General features: G+C 48.3%; 1 protein-coding gene across 1 annotated transcript; it reads left to right on the top strand.

Annotated features, from left to right (window-relative positions):
* Positions 1-292: 292 nt before the first annotated feature.
* Positions 293-16,722, top strand: LOC102463407 (E3 ubiquitin-protein ligase TRIM7-like). The gene is made up of 7 exons (XM_014576131.3): positions 293-955; positions 1,827-1,922; positions 3,310-3,540; positions 6,829-6,851; positions 7,952-8,055; positions 9,356-9,388; positions 12,971-16,722. Exons 1-7 carry the CDS (start codon positions 785-787, stop codon positions 13,528-13,530), a joined length of 1,218 nt encoding a protein of 405 aa, XP_014431617.2. The 5' UTR covers positions 293-784; the 3' UTR covers positions 13,531-16,722.
* Positions 16,723-17,424: the final 702 nt, after the last annotated feature.

The following is a 17,424-nucleotide window of genomic DNA, read 5'->3' as shown; positions in this document are numbered from 1 at the left end:
GAGGCCAGGGTGTGCGGATTTGATGCTACAGTACCTGTCAGAAATTTAGTGTCTGGTGGAGTTGGGGGGAGGCACAGGACAAGGTATTGTGGTGTGGTTGGGGGGCTCAGGGCAGGGGGCTGTGTGTGTGAGGAGGGGCTGCAGGGAGAGAGCTGGGGTGCTTGGGGGGCTCAGAGCAGGGGTTGGGATATGTATTTGTAAAGGAAGTGATGCCCTAGGCCCCTCTGGAGTCCTACCTTGCGGTGACACAGCGATGGCGGGAAGAAATGCTCTAGGGAGCCGTGTGGGGCTGTGGCAGGTGCTGTTGTTCGTACAACCGTCCTGCAGTGGCAATGCTGCGCCATGGCAGGGACCAGCCGTGCGAGGTGCTGCCCTTGCAGTGTTTGTGGTACAGCCTTCCTTTGCCATCTAAGACCACAAGGTGTTTCCGGCCTCGCAAGAGTAACAGGAGACTACCCAGGAAATGCGCGTTGGGTGTTCACATTTCAGAGTCAACCCGTTTCTGAGAAGAGAAAAGGGAACTAAATTCCTCCCCTCCCCGCAGCAGCAGCCGTGAAGGCAGGACACACGCTCCCAAGTGAACTGACTTGTTCAGTGTGTACCGATTATTTTGAAGATCCCACGTGTGTGGATTGCGGGCACAATTTCTGCCAAGCCTGCATCGCTCAGTGCTGGCAAGGAGTACAAACTTCCACTGTCCGGAGTGCAGAGGAACTTTCTCCCAAGGAACTTCAAACCAAACAGACAGCTGAGGAATATTGTGCAAGCCTCCAGACCGCTGACAATGGAGTCAGTGAAAGAACCAGAAGTGGCGAGTGTGTGTGAGAAACACAAGAGGGCTTTAGATGTCTTCTGTCAGGTGGATCAAATCCCCATTTGCATGGTTTGCCACCTGTCCCAATATCACGAAGAACACTGCGTGCTTCCTATAGATGAAGCTGTCGAGGCTTACAGGGTAAGCAACCGGTGGGAATGGTCAGGGAGGGCTGTTTAAATAAAATAATGATTGAAAAAACAAGAGATACTGTAGAAGGATCTTACGAAGTTTCCTCACTGAAACGTGGCATATGAAATAAGCGTAGTCAGCTTCATTGTCACCTCTTAAAATGTATGAGTCATTTCTGGAGGATCCAAACTGCCCAGGGCATGGTGAAGGTCGTACCCACCACATAACCCATTGTCGTTGATTCTGTTATTTTTATTTGTTGTATGTTTTAGGGAAGAATCGCTCTCACATGGGCAAGTCAGAAATCAGTATCTGTTATTTTTCACGGGGGATGATTAAGGAGGTCTAAATGTTTCTGCTCCATGACATTTGACAGTGTTCAAAAGTGTTTTTAGGCTGCAGTGGGTTAATTGGTTCTCAGTCCTGAAATATTGTCCTCAAGCTAATGTGCCCTATTTTATATACATTTTGCTGTCTGGGGCACTTTGGAACCACATTTTTCTGGGCCAAAACAGGTTAATCACAGCCATTCTGGGCTTCCTAGGTGAGTGCCCTAACCATAGACTGGGATATTGTGGTGTTGGATCTTCTCCATCTGCCTTCTCATGGCTGTGCCAATGGGGAGAAAGAGCCATTTAGGCCGAAAGAGCCATTTAGGCCGAATAGCGAGAGAGAGATTGAGAGAGATAAGCATAAGAATGATTCTCCAGCCAGGTAGCTAGACCACACACGTAACTGATTATGTATTAAGTAACCATGAAAATATAAAAAGAGGGAAATTCCTCCAAAGCAACCCAAACTAACTAGTTTCTTATTTTGTCGTGGTGGTGGTGTTTTTTTTTTTTTTTTATTTGGTTGTTTGTTTTTGTTTTTTGCGTAGGATCAAATTCAGAGCTGTATGAAGATTTTGAAGAAGGAACGAGATGAGATTCAGTCATTTAAACTGAGTGGGGAAAAGAAAAGCCAGGAACTGCTAGTAGGTGCCATTGTTACTTACATGCAAATGTGCCCAGGGATTATCCACACACTACTTAAAACTGAGTTGATAAGAGAAATAGTGAAAAACATGTTCCATTCTGTGAAAGGCTATTCCTCATTCATTGTCACTGTAAAACGAAATTGTTCTCCGAAGTTTTAATAATCCAAAAATTTTCACTGATAACAGGAGAGTAATTTATCAACCAGAAAACCCTTCGTGTAGATGAATGGGGCTTAGTAGAAAGCAACTTTTTTTTCAAGAGAAAGTCATTTGCAACAAAACTTTCCAAATGTGAGAGGAAATTTCAAAACATAAGAACATAAGAACGGCCGTACTGGGTCAGACCAAAGGTCCATCTAGCCCAGTGTCCTGTCTACCGACAGTGGCCAGCACCAGGTGCCCCAGAGAGGGTGGACCGAAGACAATGATCAAGCGATTTGTCTCCTGCCATCCGTCTCCAGCCTCTGACAAACAGAGGCCAAGGACACCATTTTATCCCCTGGCTAATAGCCTTTTATGGACCTAACCTCCATGAAATTATCTAGCTTCTCGTTAAACTCTATTATAGTCCTAGCCTTCACAGCCTCCTCTGGCAAGGAGTTCCACAGGTTGACTACACGCTGTGTGAAGAAGAACTTTCTTTTATTCGTTTTAAACCTGCTCCCCATTAATTTCATTTGGTGTCCTCTAGTTCTTCTATTTAGGGAACAAAGCAAACATTGTTGTCATTTCAAATTGAAATTTTAATTTTAGTTTTCAAAAGTTGAAACATTTTCTGAATTTCAAGTATTTGCTTTATTCACCTCCCCCTTTTAAATCCCCCCCCCCTTTTTTTTTTCTTTTTTTTTTTTGCCACCTAACCTCCCCAGCTTTTGGCCTGCTTGGTTTTCAACAGAGATAACCCCCACAGGACAAAAACAGCAGGAATCTGATGGCACCCTAAAGACTAGTAGGTTTGGTACCAGTGAACACCTGGTTGCTTTTACTGACACCACCTAGCACAGCTACCTCACTGAAACAGGACAATTTGTGCAGCTGCTATTTGAGTCTGCTGCCCCAGAAAGCTGGTCACTTAGGCCTAAAAAGCCTATTGTAGTAATTGGAAAGATGCCACTTAAGTTCTGGAGTAGATCCATGATAGTGATATCACTGATAGACATTGCCATGTAAAAGATCTGCATTTGAAATCTGCTCTGATTTCCTTGCTCATGGCATGATAGACTAGAGAATGCTCCAGAAACAGCATGAGTCTATTCTTTCAGTTACATTCTGAGGCTTTGCAATGACATGTTCACATCTGCAAACACGCATCTTCATAAAAAGTCCCATAATTCACTCCTTGTTCCTGTCCTGAGCTTTTCCTGTTCCAACGGTGTGATTTCAGAAACAGCTAGAAACGGAAAGGCAGAAGATTATGTCTGAGTTTGAGCAACTGTTCGAGTTTCTGAAGGAACAAGAGCGACTCCTGCTGGCCCGGCTGGAAGAGGTGAATAAGGAAATTGAGAAGAGGCGGGATGAGTATGTGGCCAAACTCTCTGAGGAGCTGTCCTCGTTCAGTTCCCTGATCAGTGAGATGGAGCAGAAGTGCCAGCAGCCAACGAGCAAATTCCTACAGGTGAGACCATGTTCGAAACACCCCAGAGCCTTTCCCAGGGAAAGAAAATCGTCTAATTCTTCACTTTTGGAGAGCAATAGTGAAAGTTCAGAACATACGATATTGCTAAAATATAGATTATTTTTCCTTAAAGGCCTGATAAAAATCCCATTAAAGTCAATGGAAATATACTTCTTGTGTTTACAGTGGGCATTGGATCGAGCCCTAAATGAAAAACAAAATATTTTGAATTCTTATTGGAAAAGACTCCTCACAAAATGGCAGACTCCAACCTGTTTTCCCTGTCTCATTATACAAGACCAAAGGGAAATTCAATAGAATTAGAAGATAACACATTCAAAGCTGAACCAAATGCACACTTTTCCATACATCACCAGATTAGACTGTGGAACTCACTGACACTGGATGCTGTTGAGGCCAAACATTTTGCAAAAGTAAAAAAGGGATTGGATATTTATATGGATAACGGGAATATCTAGAGCAGGGGTGGGCAATAATTTTGGGCTGAGGGCCACTTCAAAAATTTTTGAAGTGGTCCCGGGCTGCCCGGAAGGGGTGGGGCCTAAACCAGAATGGGGTGAGGCCAGGATGCTTCTGGACTATCATGATTGGTCCGGGGGTATGGGAGCTCCTTTGCCCCCTCTTCCCACAAGGCACCCATGCCCCTGGCAGGGTGGAAAGAGGCTTCCCATGTTCCCCCATCCCCAGGCCAGTCAAGGCCTAGGGACGGGGGAGCACCGGAAGCCTCCTCCCGTCCTGAAAGGAGCATGTGGCACTTTGAAGTGCCGCAGACGCCTCTCAGGGCCAGAGCAGGGTGAAAACAGCTTTGCTGATTGGCCTGCGGGTGGCGGGAGCGCAAAGCCTCCCCCCACCATACCTCTGCCCTGTGAGGAGCACGCGGCACGTCAAAGTGAGTAAAAGGGTCTCTATGGGCCGGAGGAGGCTTCCCGCACTGCCCCCACCCCCAGGCCAATCAGGGCCTGGAGGCAGGGGAGCTGCATGAAGCTTCCTTTGCCCTACCCCCGCCCTGTGCAAGCGTACGGCGCTTTGAAGTGCCGTGTGCTCCTTGCAGGGCAGAAGAAACTTCGCACAGCTCCCCCTAACTCCCAGGCCAATCAGGGCTTGGAGGCGGGGGAGCACATGACGTCTCCTCCCACCCTGCAAGGAGCATGTAGCACTTTGAAGTGCCGCGTGGTCCTTGCAGTGTGGGAGGAAGTTCCGTGCTCTCCCCCACCCCCAGCCTCTAATTGGCCCAGCAGGGCCTCTGCGGACCGGATCAACCTGCTTGGCGGGACAGATCCCTTTTGCTTACTCCTGATCAAGAGTGTTATTAAATCTCATGCTTCATTGCTTCAGCCAGTCACAAACTATTAGAGACAAATATCTTACACCTTACTCAGAAGCCTCTTGGGGTGTGTCTAGACTACAGAGTTTTGTCGACAAAAGTGGACTTTTGTCGACAAAACTATACCTGCGTCTACACTACCGCTGAGTTCTGTCGACATAACGTCGACAGAACTCAGCAGTTTTGTCGACGCTGGTAAACCTCATTTTACGAGGCATAACACCTTCTGTCGACAGAGTTTCTGTCGACAGAAGGTGTTATTGCATGTAAACTGTCCTTTGCATCTACACTACCATGTCGACAAAGCGGCTTGCTTTGTCGACAGAACTCAATGTAGTCTAGACGCTCTTTGTCGACAGAAGTTTTGTTGACAGTATCTGTCGACAAAGCTTCTGTCGACAGAAGCCTGTAGTCTAGATGTACCCTAGGACTGTCCATCTTTAGAGATATGGTCGTGAGGAGAAGGAGCTCAGGTCTGGTACAGCCTGGCATATCCCATGTTCTAAACACTAGCTAGAAAAGCTTAAAGATAGAACCAATCCTTACTTATGGAAATAGCTAACATTGAAGCTAAGTTTCCTTTTTATGACTGATTTGGCTGCTCTTCAATGGTAAAATTAAAATTGATATGTGAGCTCTCTGACTATGGTCATTTTTTTTTCTGCCAGAACGGACATTTACCAGGGAAGCTGTTTGTTACTTAGGATAGCCTGAACATGTCAGTTGTTGTTAGAATTCCCAAAGCCTGCTAATTATTTCCATTTTCTAAATGTGCCTCTAAGGGTATGTCTAGACTACAGGGTTTTGTCCACAAAAGTGGACTTTGGTCGACAAAACTATACCTGCGTCCACACTGCCTTTGAGTTATGACGACATAACGTTGACAAAACTCAGCAGTTTTGTCGATGTATGTAAACCTCATTCTATGAGGAATAACGCCTTTTGTTGACAGAGTTCTGTCGATAGAAGGCATTATTGCATCTACATCGTCCTTTGCGTCCACACTGTTATGTCGACAAAGCGGCTTGTTTTGTCGACAGAACTGGATGTAGTCTAGACGCTCTTTGTCAACAGAAGCTTTGTCAACAGTATCTGTCGACAAAACTTCTGTCGACAAAACCCTGTAGTCTAGACATACCCTAAGTGGCCATCAGGAAAAAAGGTGAAAAAGAAAATGTAGCTTATTGGACTGCTCCAGTTGGTCTCTCGGGTCAAATTCTCTGTTGTAACTAGTATCTGCTGGGGACAGCATTCTTCTCTCCTCGTGTCCCCTGCCTTGAGCCTGGGTGTAAATAGTGACTCTGCTCCCCAATCCCATTGTTCTCCCCCAGCCCCGACTTCCTGTGGCCGCCAGGAAGCTCACAGGAAGGGCCTTGCATTCTCTTTCAAGAAAGGGATGCAAATGCAGACTTTCGAAATTGCAAACGAAGCCGGGATTTAAATATCCTGCGCTTCATTTCCATAATTGCATCCAGACGCTATTTCAGAATATCTTATTTCCAGGGCTCGTCAGCCGCGCTGTCCAGTGTTCTGCGCATGCGCAGATGGCCTGAACCCGGCTCTTCTGGGTTGTAATCTACTCGCCATGGGTATATCGGGGGATATCGGGGAGAGACTTTAAAGCCGGGGAGGTTCGGGGAGGAGGGAGGGCAGCATAGCCTGGGGCAGCCTTCCCTCCGGATCCCCTGCCGACATTCCCAAAGCTGGGGGTGTTCGGGAGATCTCTGTTCCACATGTCACACGACTGAGCCCTCTGATTCCGTGTGCCAAATGGGGTTACACACCAAGCTCGTGAGCTCCATAGACAAACTCCTAGGGCCCAGATCCTGCACTTGCTGCCCTTTTCCATTTCATGGGTTTGTTTGTGTTACTAAATAATAAATAATTTCACCGTGAACCTCCAACAGAGAAGGCTGAATTTCCTTTTCCTTTTTCAATTCCAGGATATCAAAGACACCTTGCGCAGGTAGGTGGCTTCCTTCTCCCTCTTCCTTTCACTTCCCTGTGCAGGGAAGGGATTTTATACCTGTGACATGGCTCCCCAAGGCCTAGCAGTTCAGACTGTGGAACAGGCTCCCAGCTAGAAAGTTGGTGTCAACTGGTAACTGTTCAATAAGCAATTTATTTCTTGTGTCTTATCATCCAGCGATCTCTATCCGTCTGCCTGGCAGACACGCCCTGCACTAAGGCCTTTGGCGTGTACTTTGAGTAGTAGTACTACGGTAATGCCCGGAGGCAAAATCTAGTTGGTGCTTATGCTGGCCACTGCACAGAAGCATAGTATGGGGCCGTACTCAGACTAGTAGTATGCCATACTCAACGGCTGTGTCTACACTGGCCACGTATTCCGGAAAATCAGCCGCTTTTCCGGAATAACTTGCCAGCTGTCTACACTGGCCCCTTGAATTTCCGGAAAAGCACTGACAATCTACTGTAAAATCATCAGTGCTTTTCCGGAAAAACTATGCTGCTCCTGTTCAGGCAAAAGTCCTTTTCTGGAAAACTGTTCTGGAAAAGGGCCAGTGTAGACAGCACAGTAGTGTTTTCCGCAAAAAAGCCCCGATCGCGAAAATGACGATCAGGGCTTTTTTGCGGAAAAGCGCGTCTACATTGGCACAGACGCTTTTCCGGAAAAAGGGCTTTTCCGGAAAAGCATCCTGCCAATGTAGACGCGCTTTTTCCAGAAATACTTATAACGGAAAACTGTTCCGTTTTAAGCATTTCCGGAAAATCATGCCAGTGTAGACGTAGCCTCAGTGTAAAGCATTTTTTTAACCAACCCTCAGTCAGTTTCATGGCTCTTCTCTGCACCATCTCCAAGTTTTCAATGTCCATTTTAAAATCTGAGTACCAGAACTCGATGCAGTTTTCCAGTATTGGTCTCACCAAAATGAAGGGGAAGCCGGTAGTGTCCCAGCTGGTAGTAAACCTATTCATGGGCCAACGGCGCATTTAATCCTCCAAGGTCTGCAGAATTACAGCCATTCACTGTGATAACATTCCCTGTCGTGATACACAAATCCGAATGAACTCCATCGCAAGTCACACTGGGTTGTTCTTCTTCAGGTGTGAGAGAGAGAAGTTTCACAACCTGGCGTTTTCTTTTGATCTGAAATGGGAATCGTCTCAAGAAACTGAATTCCTGGAAGACATCATGAAGACACTCAAAGGTAATAAATGGTCACTTTGGGCATTTTCTCACATATATTATACTGAGAATTGACAGAGGCAAGGAACATAATTGTGAACGGAGAATAGTCAACAAATCATTTGTAACCTATGAATTCCCTTCTCGGCTCCCAATATAACACATACACACTGGTTTGGGGAACTGAATTCTGACCCCCTGAAATAGTGATAGAAATGTAGCCGTGTTAGTCTGGGGTAGTTGAAGCAAAATGCAGGACAATGTAGCACTTTAAAGACTAACAAGATGGTTTATTAGATGATGAGCTTTCGTGGGCCAGACCCACTTCCTCACATCAAAAAACCTGATCTGAGGAAGTGGGTCTGGCCCACGAAAGCTCATCATCTAATAAACCATCTTGTTAGTCTTTAAAGTGCTACATTGACCCCCTAAAGGTTTTCCTTTCTTAGCGGGTCTGACCATTAACCTTATGTCAGAGTTGGACCCCACTCTGGCAGAGTGCAAAAGATGGGGAGCTGCAAAGAGCTTAAAAGAAAAAAAGAGAAACCTTTGCCTCTATAGGCACTGGTTACCAAAAACTCCCCCCCGCCCCCCGCGCCATCACAATACACAGACTTTTTTGCTCCATTATCTTCCCTGGTCCAGAAGTTAAACTAACTGGTCTGTAGTTTCCTGGGCTGTTCTTATTTCCCTTTTTATAGATGGGCGCTAGATTTGCCCTTTTCCAGTCTCCCTCTTACCAGGACTTAAAGCAAGATCAGGGTTTGGTTGGCTGAAATGGGACTGCGTCTCAGAAAACCATACAGGAAAGAGACCATCATTAGACAGGTGAAGGGGTTAGCTGGGAGTGAGCCCCACATCTGGGGCTGCCCCAGCTCTGAGCCTCCCACCCCCCACAGGCGCCCTTTAGGGAGGGCAGGAGGTTGAAGCTGGCCCCCTCCCATCCGATTTGGACAGGGACGTTGCTGGCTGTTTCCCTTCCTCATGGAGCCAGGGAAAATGCAGTTGGCTGCATCCCTCTCGGTAGCTGGAGAGCGCAGGAGGCAGACTTTGCTCTCGCTCCCTGACGGGGACAGGAAGGGGAAGAGTGAGCAGCCCCTAGTAGGAGACTCGGTGGCCTCCCTGTTCACACACAGACACGCACACACCTACCCACAGCCCACTGGTTGGAGCCTGTCCTTAAGGAGCTGAGCAGTGCCAGGGAAATGTGCTAGTAACTTAATAAAGTTTTTCTTTTCATTTCACTTTGGTGCTAGAACATTTAACAACAAGACTGTTCATCAACTCAACACTGAATCTTTTTCACTCATTCCCTCTTGTAGATACACTGTCGTCTAGACTGCCGTTCCACAAAGGTACATTTCTGGGATCAAAGGGGGGGGGGGTGAAAACTTTCCTGTGAAGTACGGTGGCTCATCGGCAGCACCACAGCTCAGCTTTTCTTTCCGTTTTGCGTTAGATGGGAGCTGAATGCCACATGAGCGGTGGCTACACAGATCTTTCCTAAAACCAGAGCAGTCGATTCTTTTTGCTATTATAAAAAGAACGTAAGCAGTGAATAATCTTATTAGAAGTTAGAATTTCGATGTAGTGCCTGGGCTCACCAGAGGAGCTGAGGCGGAGGAGAGGGGGTGAGCAGGGTATGTCCGTAGAAATCTACACGTTTAAAAATGAGTCTTTTGGAAAATCAGAGGAGACCATCCCACCTCACTTAGGGTGTGTCTAGACCAGGCATGTCCAAAGTCCGGCCCCCGGGCCAATTGCGGCCCGTGTTCCGGTTTAATACGGCCCCCCAGGTAGTTTGGCAATATCTATCTTTTATGGCCCCCAACGAATCCATATGTATTGAGATGAATACATTGTAAAATCTCAGTTAATGTCAGTTGGTCTAAATCAGTTATAAATATATTTGGACACAACATGTATACTTGGTGTTATGTTCCTGTTCATATTTTTTGAACTTAAAAGTTGACAGACAACCTTTATTACCAATAGTATGTAATGTACTTTACAATGTTCCTGACATATTTCAGCTTCCTGGATTTTTTTTCATCTGGCCTTCAGATATGAAAGGCAGAGTGATTAAACACCTGTTTAGATTTGTCATCCATGTGACAAAATGAAAAGTATGCCGTTTGCAATAAACTTTGCATAAAATAGTTAATTTGCATTTAATTTTAATGGTTCAAAGAATGTCAGGCAAAATGGTCGGCCCTCACGCATGTTCACTTCATCAAATCTGGCCCTCTTTGAAAAAAGTTTGGACACCCCTGGTCTAGACTATAGGGTTTTTTCGAAAAAAGTGGCCTTTTTTCAAAAAAAATGATATCTGCGTCTATACTACCGCCATGTTCTGTGGACAGTAAGTCGACAGACCGCGGCAGTTTTGTCGCCCACAGTAAACCTCGTTTTACGAGGAATACAGCCTTTTTTCGATAGTACTCTTTTGAAAAAAGGTGCTATTGCATGCAAACTCTGTTTTTTCGAAAGAGAGCGTCTAGACGCTCATTAAAAAAGCAGCTGGCTTTTTCGACAGAGCTGGTTGTAGTCTGGACCAGTGTTTCTCAATTTTTTTTGCTCTTGGCCCCCTTCTGAGCCTCGTTTACCTCTGTGGCCCCCCTCATAGCCACTGTGAGTTGGAAAAAAGGGTACATAATTTACCTAATGTTCCATCTTTTCCATATGGCCCCCTAGAAGTAGAGCGTGGACCCTGGGGAGCCGTATGGCCCACGGTTGAGAGCCATCGGTCTAGACGCTTTTTCAACAGAGGCTTTTTCGAAAGATACTTTCGAAAAAGCCTCTGTCGAAAAAGGCGTGGAATCTAGATGTAGCCTTACATTGCATATGCATCATATCCCCTGGCCGTATTATTACCGTTAGCAAATGCACCAGTGGTACAATACAGAAGTGGGGAATCCAGCATGCGCATGCCTGTAAGTCAAGACAAACCATGTTAATCATGTCCAAAGGGCTTAGGCCGGCATCCGCCAGTAGCAGACAGACCGGCCCTCACGATCTGAATGTGAGAGACGTGGTTTCGGAGTAACACGAAGCCTCACTCATTCTCTCGCCATGGAACTTTCCAGTGTCAGGTGAGAGCTCTAAGGGTACGTCTAAACTACATGGCTCCGTCGACGGAGCCATGTAGATGAGGGCTGTAGACATAGGAAAATGAAGCGGCGATTTAAATAATCGCCGCTTCATTGACATTAAAATGGTTGCTGCGCTGTGCCGATCAGCTGTTTGTCGGCACAGCGCGGGAGTCTGGACGCTCATCAAAAAGCCTTTGTCGACCTCATCTCACGAGGCATAACAGGGCGGTCGACAAAGGCATTTGATGTTGACAGCGGAGCATCCAGACTCCCGTGCCGTGCCGACAAACAGCTGATCGGCTCAGCGCGGCAGCCATTTTAATGTCAATGAAGCGGCGATTATTTAAATCGCCGCTTCATTTTCCAGTGTCTACAGCCCTAAACTACATGGCTCCGTCGACGGAGCCATGTAGTTTAGACGTACCCTAATAGTGAGGCTTCCTTTTACTTCGAAATCCTGTCAGCTGTTCTGGGCAGGGCTGGGGCCCTAGGTTGACACTAAAGTGCACACCTGTGTGAGTGCACACCAAGAATTTGAGTCCCCCCCGCACCTCAGCAGAGCCGTAAAGTGGCTGCCCAGCTGCTCTAGGCTAGGGCTGTATGGTGGCTGGCGGCCGCGTCCCAGCAGCAGCAGGGCAGCCGCCACAAGCCCTGACCCTAGCTTCTGACCTTCCTCAGGACTGGAGCTGCAGCCGGGGTGGGCCGCATGGAAGCTGCTAGAGCTGGGGCCTGAGCCGCGGTACCTGCTGCAGGAGCCGGTACGGATGGGAGAATGGGCCAGGCTGATTGTCACACGCCCACGCCCTGGGGAAGGGCTGTTCAAAACCAAGGGACTGGCCTAAAACCCACAGGATCGTCCTTTGGCCATAAACACGGGACATTTCACAAATCTCATGAGATTTGAGCTCCTGAAGCGGGCAATTCCGTGTTAGCCTTGGGGCCAGCAAAGGGGGGACCCTGGAAAGTCCCCCAATAGACCAGCATGAGATGTGCCTATCTACGGTAAGTGCGCATGGCCCTCCCCCACACCCCAGCTACCCAGGCACGGAGGGCCAGCACGGTCTCTGGAGGAGCCGTGTTTCTGTTGCTGGGCTAGCTCTGGTCTTTAGGAAGGAGGGGGCTGGGTACGGAGAGGGGCGTGTGGAAATGTGTCGCATTGCAGAAGGGGACTCTGGATTCTCTGTGATCTGCTGGGAGCGTCTCACGGTGCCAGAGTCTCTGCTCACATCTGGGTGGCGGGAGAGGGTGTCGATGGAGGAAAGACGCCCTGGGCCTCATTGTCAGGGCCTTTTGTGCTGCAAAGGAGCCTTAACGCGCCTGGGAACAGAGCAGAGAAAGCGGCTCCGACCCCGGGGAGGGTGTAGTCAGTGTGTGGTTTGCGTCCAGGCGCTGCAGGGATCCTGCTCCCAGCGGTTGGTGCGGCAGGGGGCTGGGGACATGCCGGGGGCACAGGCCGGCTGCACCGCACTGTGGGTGCTCTCTGCTTTGCATCCTGAGCCCCTGTACTTTGCACCCGGGGCCAGGTAGAATAAAGGAAGGACAAAGGAGGCTTCAAATCACTTCCCCCTGCCCTCCCCCCACCCGTCTTTCCCCCAGGCCCAAAAATGGAGGAACTGTGAGTCTGCCAGTCAGACTGTGGGTTAAGGGAGCTGGCTCAGCAGAGCTGATCCGGCCCCTGTCCCCGATCTGTGTGAGTCCCCTGGTGCGGGGCTGAGCTCTCAGTGCTGCTCCCCGGACAGAGCCGGGGGAAACCTGGAGGGCCTGAGTCGCTCCCCAGCTTGGGCAGGTTCGGATCCTCCCCCAGGGCCGGGCTCTGCCCCTGACGCTCGGATTCTCTCTCCCCAGCCGAAGTGACTCTGGATCCAGACACGGCGCATTCCCGGCTCGTCCTGTCGGAGGACGGGAGACGTGCGCGATGGGAACGCACGTGGCAGCCCCGGCCCAACACCCCGGAGAGATTTGACACGGAGCTCTGCGTGCTGGGCCGCGAGGGCTTCACCTCGGGGAGACATTACTGGGAGGTGGAGGTGGAGCCATGGGGGATCTGGGCTGTGGGGGTGGCCAGAGAGTCTGTGTGCCGGAAGGGATGGGTCGACTTTAGCCCTGAGCAGGGGGTCTGGGCTGTGCAAGGCAGGCAGGGTTGCTACTGGGCGCTTACGGCCCCTGGGGAGCGCTCTGACTTGACCCTGAGCCACGCACAGAAGCTCCGGGTGTGTCTGGACTGCGAAGGGGGGCGGGTGACACTTTACGATGCTGGCAGCGAGGACCCGATCGTCACGTTCCCACCGGCCGCTTTTTCCGGGGAGAGAATCCGCCCCATCTTCCGGGTGGGTCACAGGGTTTCCTATCACTTGCTCTTTCCCCATTCCCGGCACACACCCAGCCAGCTCATCCTGTGCCCCTGAGGTGCCCTCTCCGCCCCCATGAAACGGGCTCCTCTTGCCCCTCCCTCCTCATCTCTATGACCCTGGAGGAAGAGCCGCGTGGGGAGGGTTAAAATCGTTTTAGCCACATGCAGCCGATACGTGTTTAAATACAGCGGTTCGTGTGTGTGCGAGATGCGAGGCTGGAATTTTGAAAGGAACCAAAACAACTTAAGATCCCGTGATTTTCAATGGAACTTGTGCTCCTAAGTCACTTAGGGTATGTCTACACTGTCACCCTAGTTCGAACGAGGGTGGCTAATGTAGGCATTCGAACTTGCAAATGAAGCCTGGGATTTAAATATCCCGGGCTTCATTTGCATGTTCCTGGGCACCGCCATTTTTAAATGCTCCGTAATTCAAACTACCTGCCCGCGGCTACACGCGGCACAGACTAGGTAGTTCGAATTAAAGCTCCTAATTCGAACTACCATTAAACCTCCTTGTAGGCATTCGAACTTGCAAATGAAGCCTGCATTAGCCATCCTAGTTCAAACTACGGTGGCAGTGTAGACATACCCTAATTAGGGTGGGATGTTCAAATGTACCAGTGTCCTATATGTACTGGATGTGCTAGTGTATTTTCTAGAATAATGCCTTCTCCCAGTGCAGGCAAGCTGCTTGTGTTCTGTTCTCTTTGGCTACGTCTAGGGGTACGTCTAGACTACAGGGTTTTGTCGACAGAAGTTTTGTCGACAGATACTGTCGACAAAGCTTCTGTCGACAAAGAGAGTCTAGACTACATCCAGTTCTGTCAACAAAGCAAGCTGCTTTGTCGACAAAACCCTGTAGTCTAGACACAACCCTACAGGCAATAACACCTTCTGTCGACAGAAGGCGTTATGCCTCGTAAAATGAGGTTTACCAGCGTCGACAAAACTGCTGAGTTCTGTTGATGTTATGTCGACAGAACTCAGCGGTAGTGTAGACGCAGGTATAGTTTTGTCGACAAAACTCTGTAGTCTAGACACACCCTAGATGACAGGCTTTTGTCGACAGAGGCTCTGTCAACAAAGAGCGTCTAGACTACAGCCAGTTATGTCAACAAAGCAAGCCGCTTTTTCGACAGAGTGTAGACATTCTCTTTTGAAAAAGCACAGTGTGGATGTAATAACGCCTTCTGTCGATAGAACTCTGTCAACAGAAGGCATTATTCCTCGTAGAATTAGGTTTACCGCCGTCGACAAAACTGCCACGTTCTGTCAACTTACTGTCGACATAACGTGGCGGTAGTGTAGACGTGGGTATAGTTTTGTCGACAAAAGTCCAGTTTTGTGGACAAAACGCTGTCGTCTAGACACACCCTTTATCAATGTCCCCAATGGATGCACATGCAAGGGCAGTTTGTCTGTTATGACTTTCTGGAATGTTCTGGTTTGCTGTGTGAGGTGCAGTTGGAGACAGAAACAAAAGATTGGTTTCCTCATGGCTGTTGCCAAATCAATTTAAAACAAACAGAGCTTTGAAAGCCCAGTCTGCTCTCTTGTCTTGCTGGCCAATATGAGATGTCATGGCAAAAGAGATGAAATTCCGTCATGTGCTGGATTTTCCAGTACGTCATCTCTTCCACCCTCAGGTAAATAATCTCACTGGAAGGGTGGGAATTACTCGGACAATGCCAGAACTATGAACAGATCACCTGGAAAACTCCTTGAGATGCACTGAATTAAAATTGAAATGTCCTGCCTTTGTCACATCAGAGATGTTTGCATGAGTTACACACTGGCTGCATCTAGACTGGCAAGTTTTTCCTCAAAAGCGGCTGCTTTTGTGGAAAAACTTGCGAGCTGTCTACACTGGCCGCTTGAATTTGTGCAAGAACACTGACGATCTCATATAAGATTTTCAGTGTTCTTGAGCAAATACTATGATGCTCCTGCTCAGGGATAAGCCCTCTTGTGCAAATGTTTTTGCACAAGAGGGCCAGTGTAGCATAAGCCCTCTTGTGCAAATGCTTTTAACGGAAAAACTTTTCAGATAAAAGCATTTGCGGAAAATCATGCCAGTCTAGACGTCGCCACTGTGTAAAAATTGACATATGTGTTCTACATGTAGTTCATTTTTCTTTCTCCTGTGGAGATCTCCACGATTATGCTGTAAACAATTAACTGGATCTGTTAACCACAAACTGGTTCTTGTTACGTGTGGATAAATACAGAGTTTGCTGGTGTATGTTCATATTACTAAATTTGCTGGCAGTACAATGGTGGATATCAATAAAAAGGTCCATTTTTAAGTCTAATGAAGCTAGTTGAATTATTTAATGTAAATCGTGTCCTGTGCCTGTTTCAGGTCTAGTTTTCAGGAGTGCTGAGTTCAATTCATTATTTATCAATTCACAGCCGAGCGTGTTGGTATAAAGCCCCAACTATTATGATTTATTGCACAATCCCAAACTGTTCCCAAGTGCCAGGAACCCCCGATATCCTCTGCCCAGCCAGAAAAACCCACAGCTTCCCCTTGCTAGCCACTTGCTAACCAACAGCCACATTGCAGGCACCGCTTAGTAACAAACCTGCTGTTCTCTCTCATTGCACAAACCGGAACAGCCTCGCCCTGCCCGGAGAGCAAGCCCCTGCCCCCACCCTGCCCCCCAAGGCCCTGCCCCCACTCACTCCGGCTCCTGTTAACTACTTAATCTCATCCATCCTCACTTGCTTCCCCTGGGCTGGGGTAGGGGATTGAGTGGTGGGGGGGGGGGGGGGGGGGGGGGGGGGGCGGGTGCAGGCTTTGGACTGGGACCCGTCTCATAATAATTATATATTTAAAATGACCACATAGATAATTACTCAACTTAGAACAGGTTAGAACTCAAACAATTAAAGTGTCAGCGAGAAATACAAACATTAGGAAAAGCATAGGCCAGTCACAATACTACACTCACATATGATGAAGGAATTACAGAGAACGGATGTGCATTGTCGGAAGTTCCAAATAAAAACAATACAAGTCTGTGTCGGGAGGTGTGAAATGTGCGCTATTGTGTGTATGTGTGTGTCTGCCTGTGTGTGTGTAAGAAAGAGAGAGAGACAGAGAGGGTGTCCCCCAGAGTGGGTAGAACAGGTGAGTGACAGACAGGGCGTGTAACAGTTTGGCTGTGTCTACACAGGCACCTTTTTCCGGAAATGCTTAAAACGGAACAGTTTTCCGTTATAAGTATTTCCGGAAAAAGAACGTCTACATTGGCAGGATGCTTTTCCGGAAAAGCCCTTTTTCCGGAAAAGCGTCCGTGGCCAATGTAGACACGCTTTTCCGGAAAAAAAGCCCCGATCGTCATTTTCGCGATCGGGGCTTTTTTGCAGAAAAGACTACTGGGCTGTCTACACTGGGCCTTTTCTGGAACAGTTTTCCGGAAAAAGGACTTTTGCCCGAGCGGGAGCAGCATAGTTTTTCTGGAAAAGCAGCTGATTTCTTACAGTAAATTGTCACTGCTTTTCCGGAAATTCAAGGAGCCAGTGTAGACAGCTCTCAGCTTATTCCGGAAAAGCGGCTGCTTTTCCGGAATAAGTGGCCCAGTGTAGAGACAGCCTTTGTGTGACCGAGTTTCTGTGATCATGTGTGGTTATCAGCTGTCAGGAGGACCGTGCGGTGCAGGAGCTGCTGAGGTGGTTGGTGTGTTACTACTCAGGGCGGAGGTGGGTGAATAAAGAGCCATTCCTAGGACTGCTCCAAGTCACATGTCTTAAGTCCAAGCTTTGGCTCCCGAGCAGAGATGCAAATCTACGGCCATCAGAGCAGAATCAGGGGAGAAATCACACACTGGTACCAGGCTGCTGCCGTACCTGCATATCCAGAGAGCAGGGCAGTAGAGCAGCTGATACACAGCTGGGTCCTGAAACCAAACCGGCCAGTTTCTTACTGGTGTCTTGCTGGCCA

This window comes from Pelodiscus sinensis, chromosome 32 (assembly GCF_049634645.1).
Source record: "Pelodiscus sinensis isolate JC-2024 chromosome 32, ASM4963464v1, whole genome shotgun sequence".
In the NCBI taxonomy this organism is placed as follows: Eukaryota; Metazoa; Chordata; order Testudines; family Trionychidae; genus Pelodiscus; species Pelodiscus sinensis.
Note: the sequence above shows the minus strand (reverse complement) of the source record. Positions and strands in the feature narration are given on the sequence as shown.

Bases quoted from the DNA above. Each gene is read 5' to 3' on its own strand.
- LOC102463407 (XM_014576131.3), top strand. From the start codon at position 785: ATGGAGTCAGTGAAAGAACCAGAAGTGGCGAGTGTGTGTGAGAAACAC. The intron at 6,852-7,951 runs GTAGGTGGCTTC...GTTCTTCTTCAG, and splicing joins ATCAAAGACACCTTGCGCAG to GTGTGAGAGAGAGAAGTTTC. The intron at 9,389-12,970 runs GTACATTTCTGG...CTCTCTCCCCAG, and splicing joins TAGACTGCCGTTCCACAAAG to CCGAAGTGACTCTGGATCCA.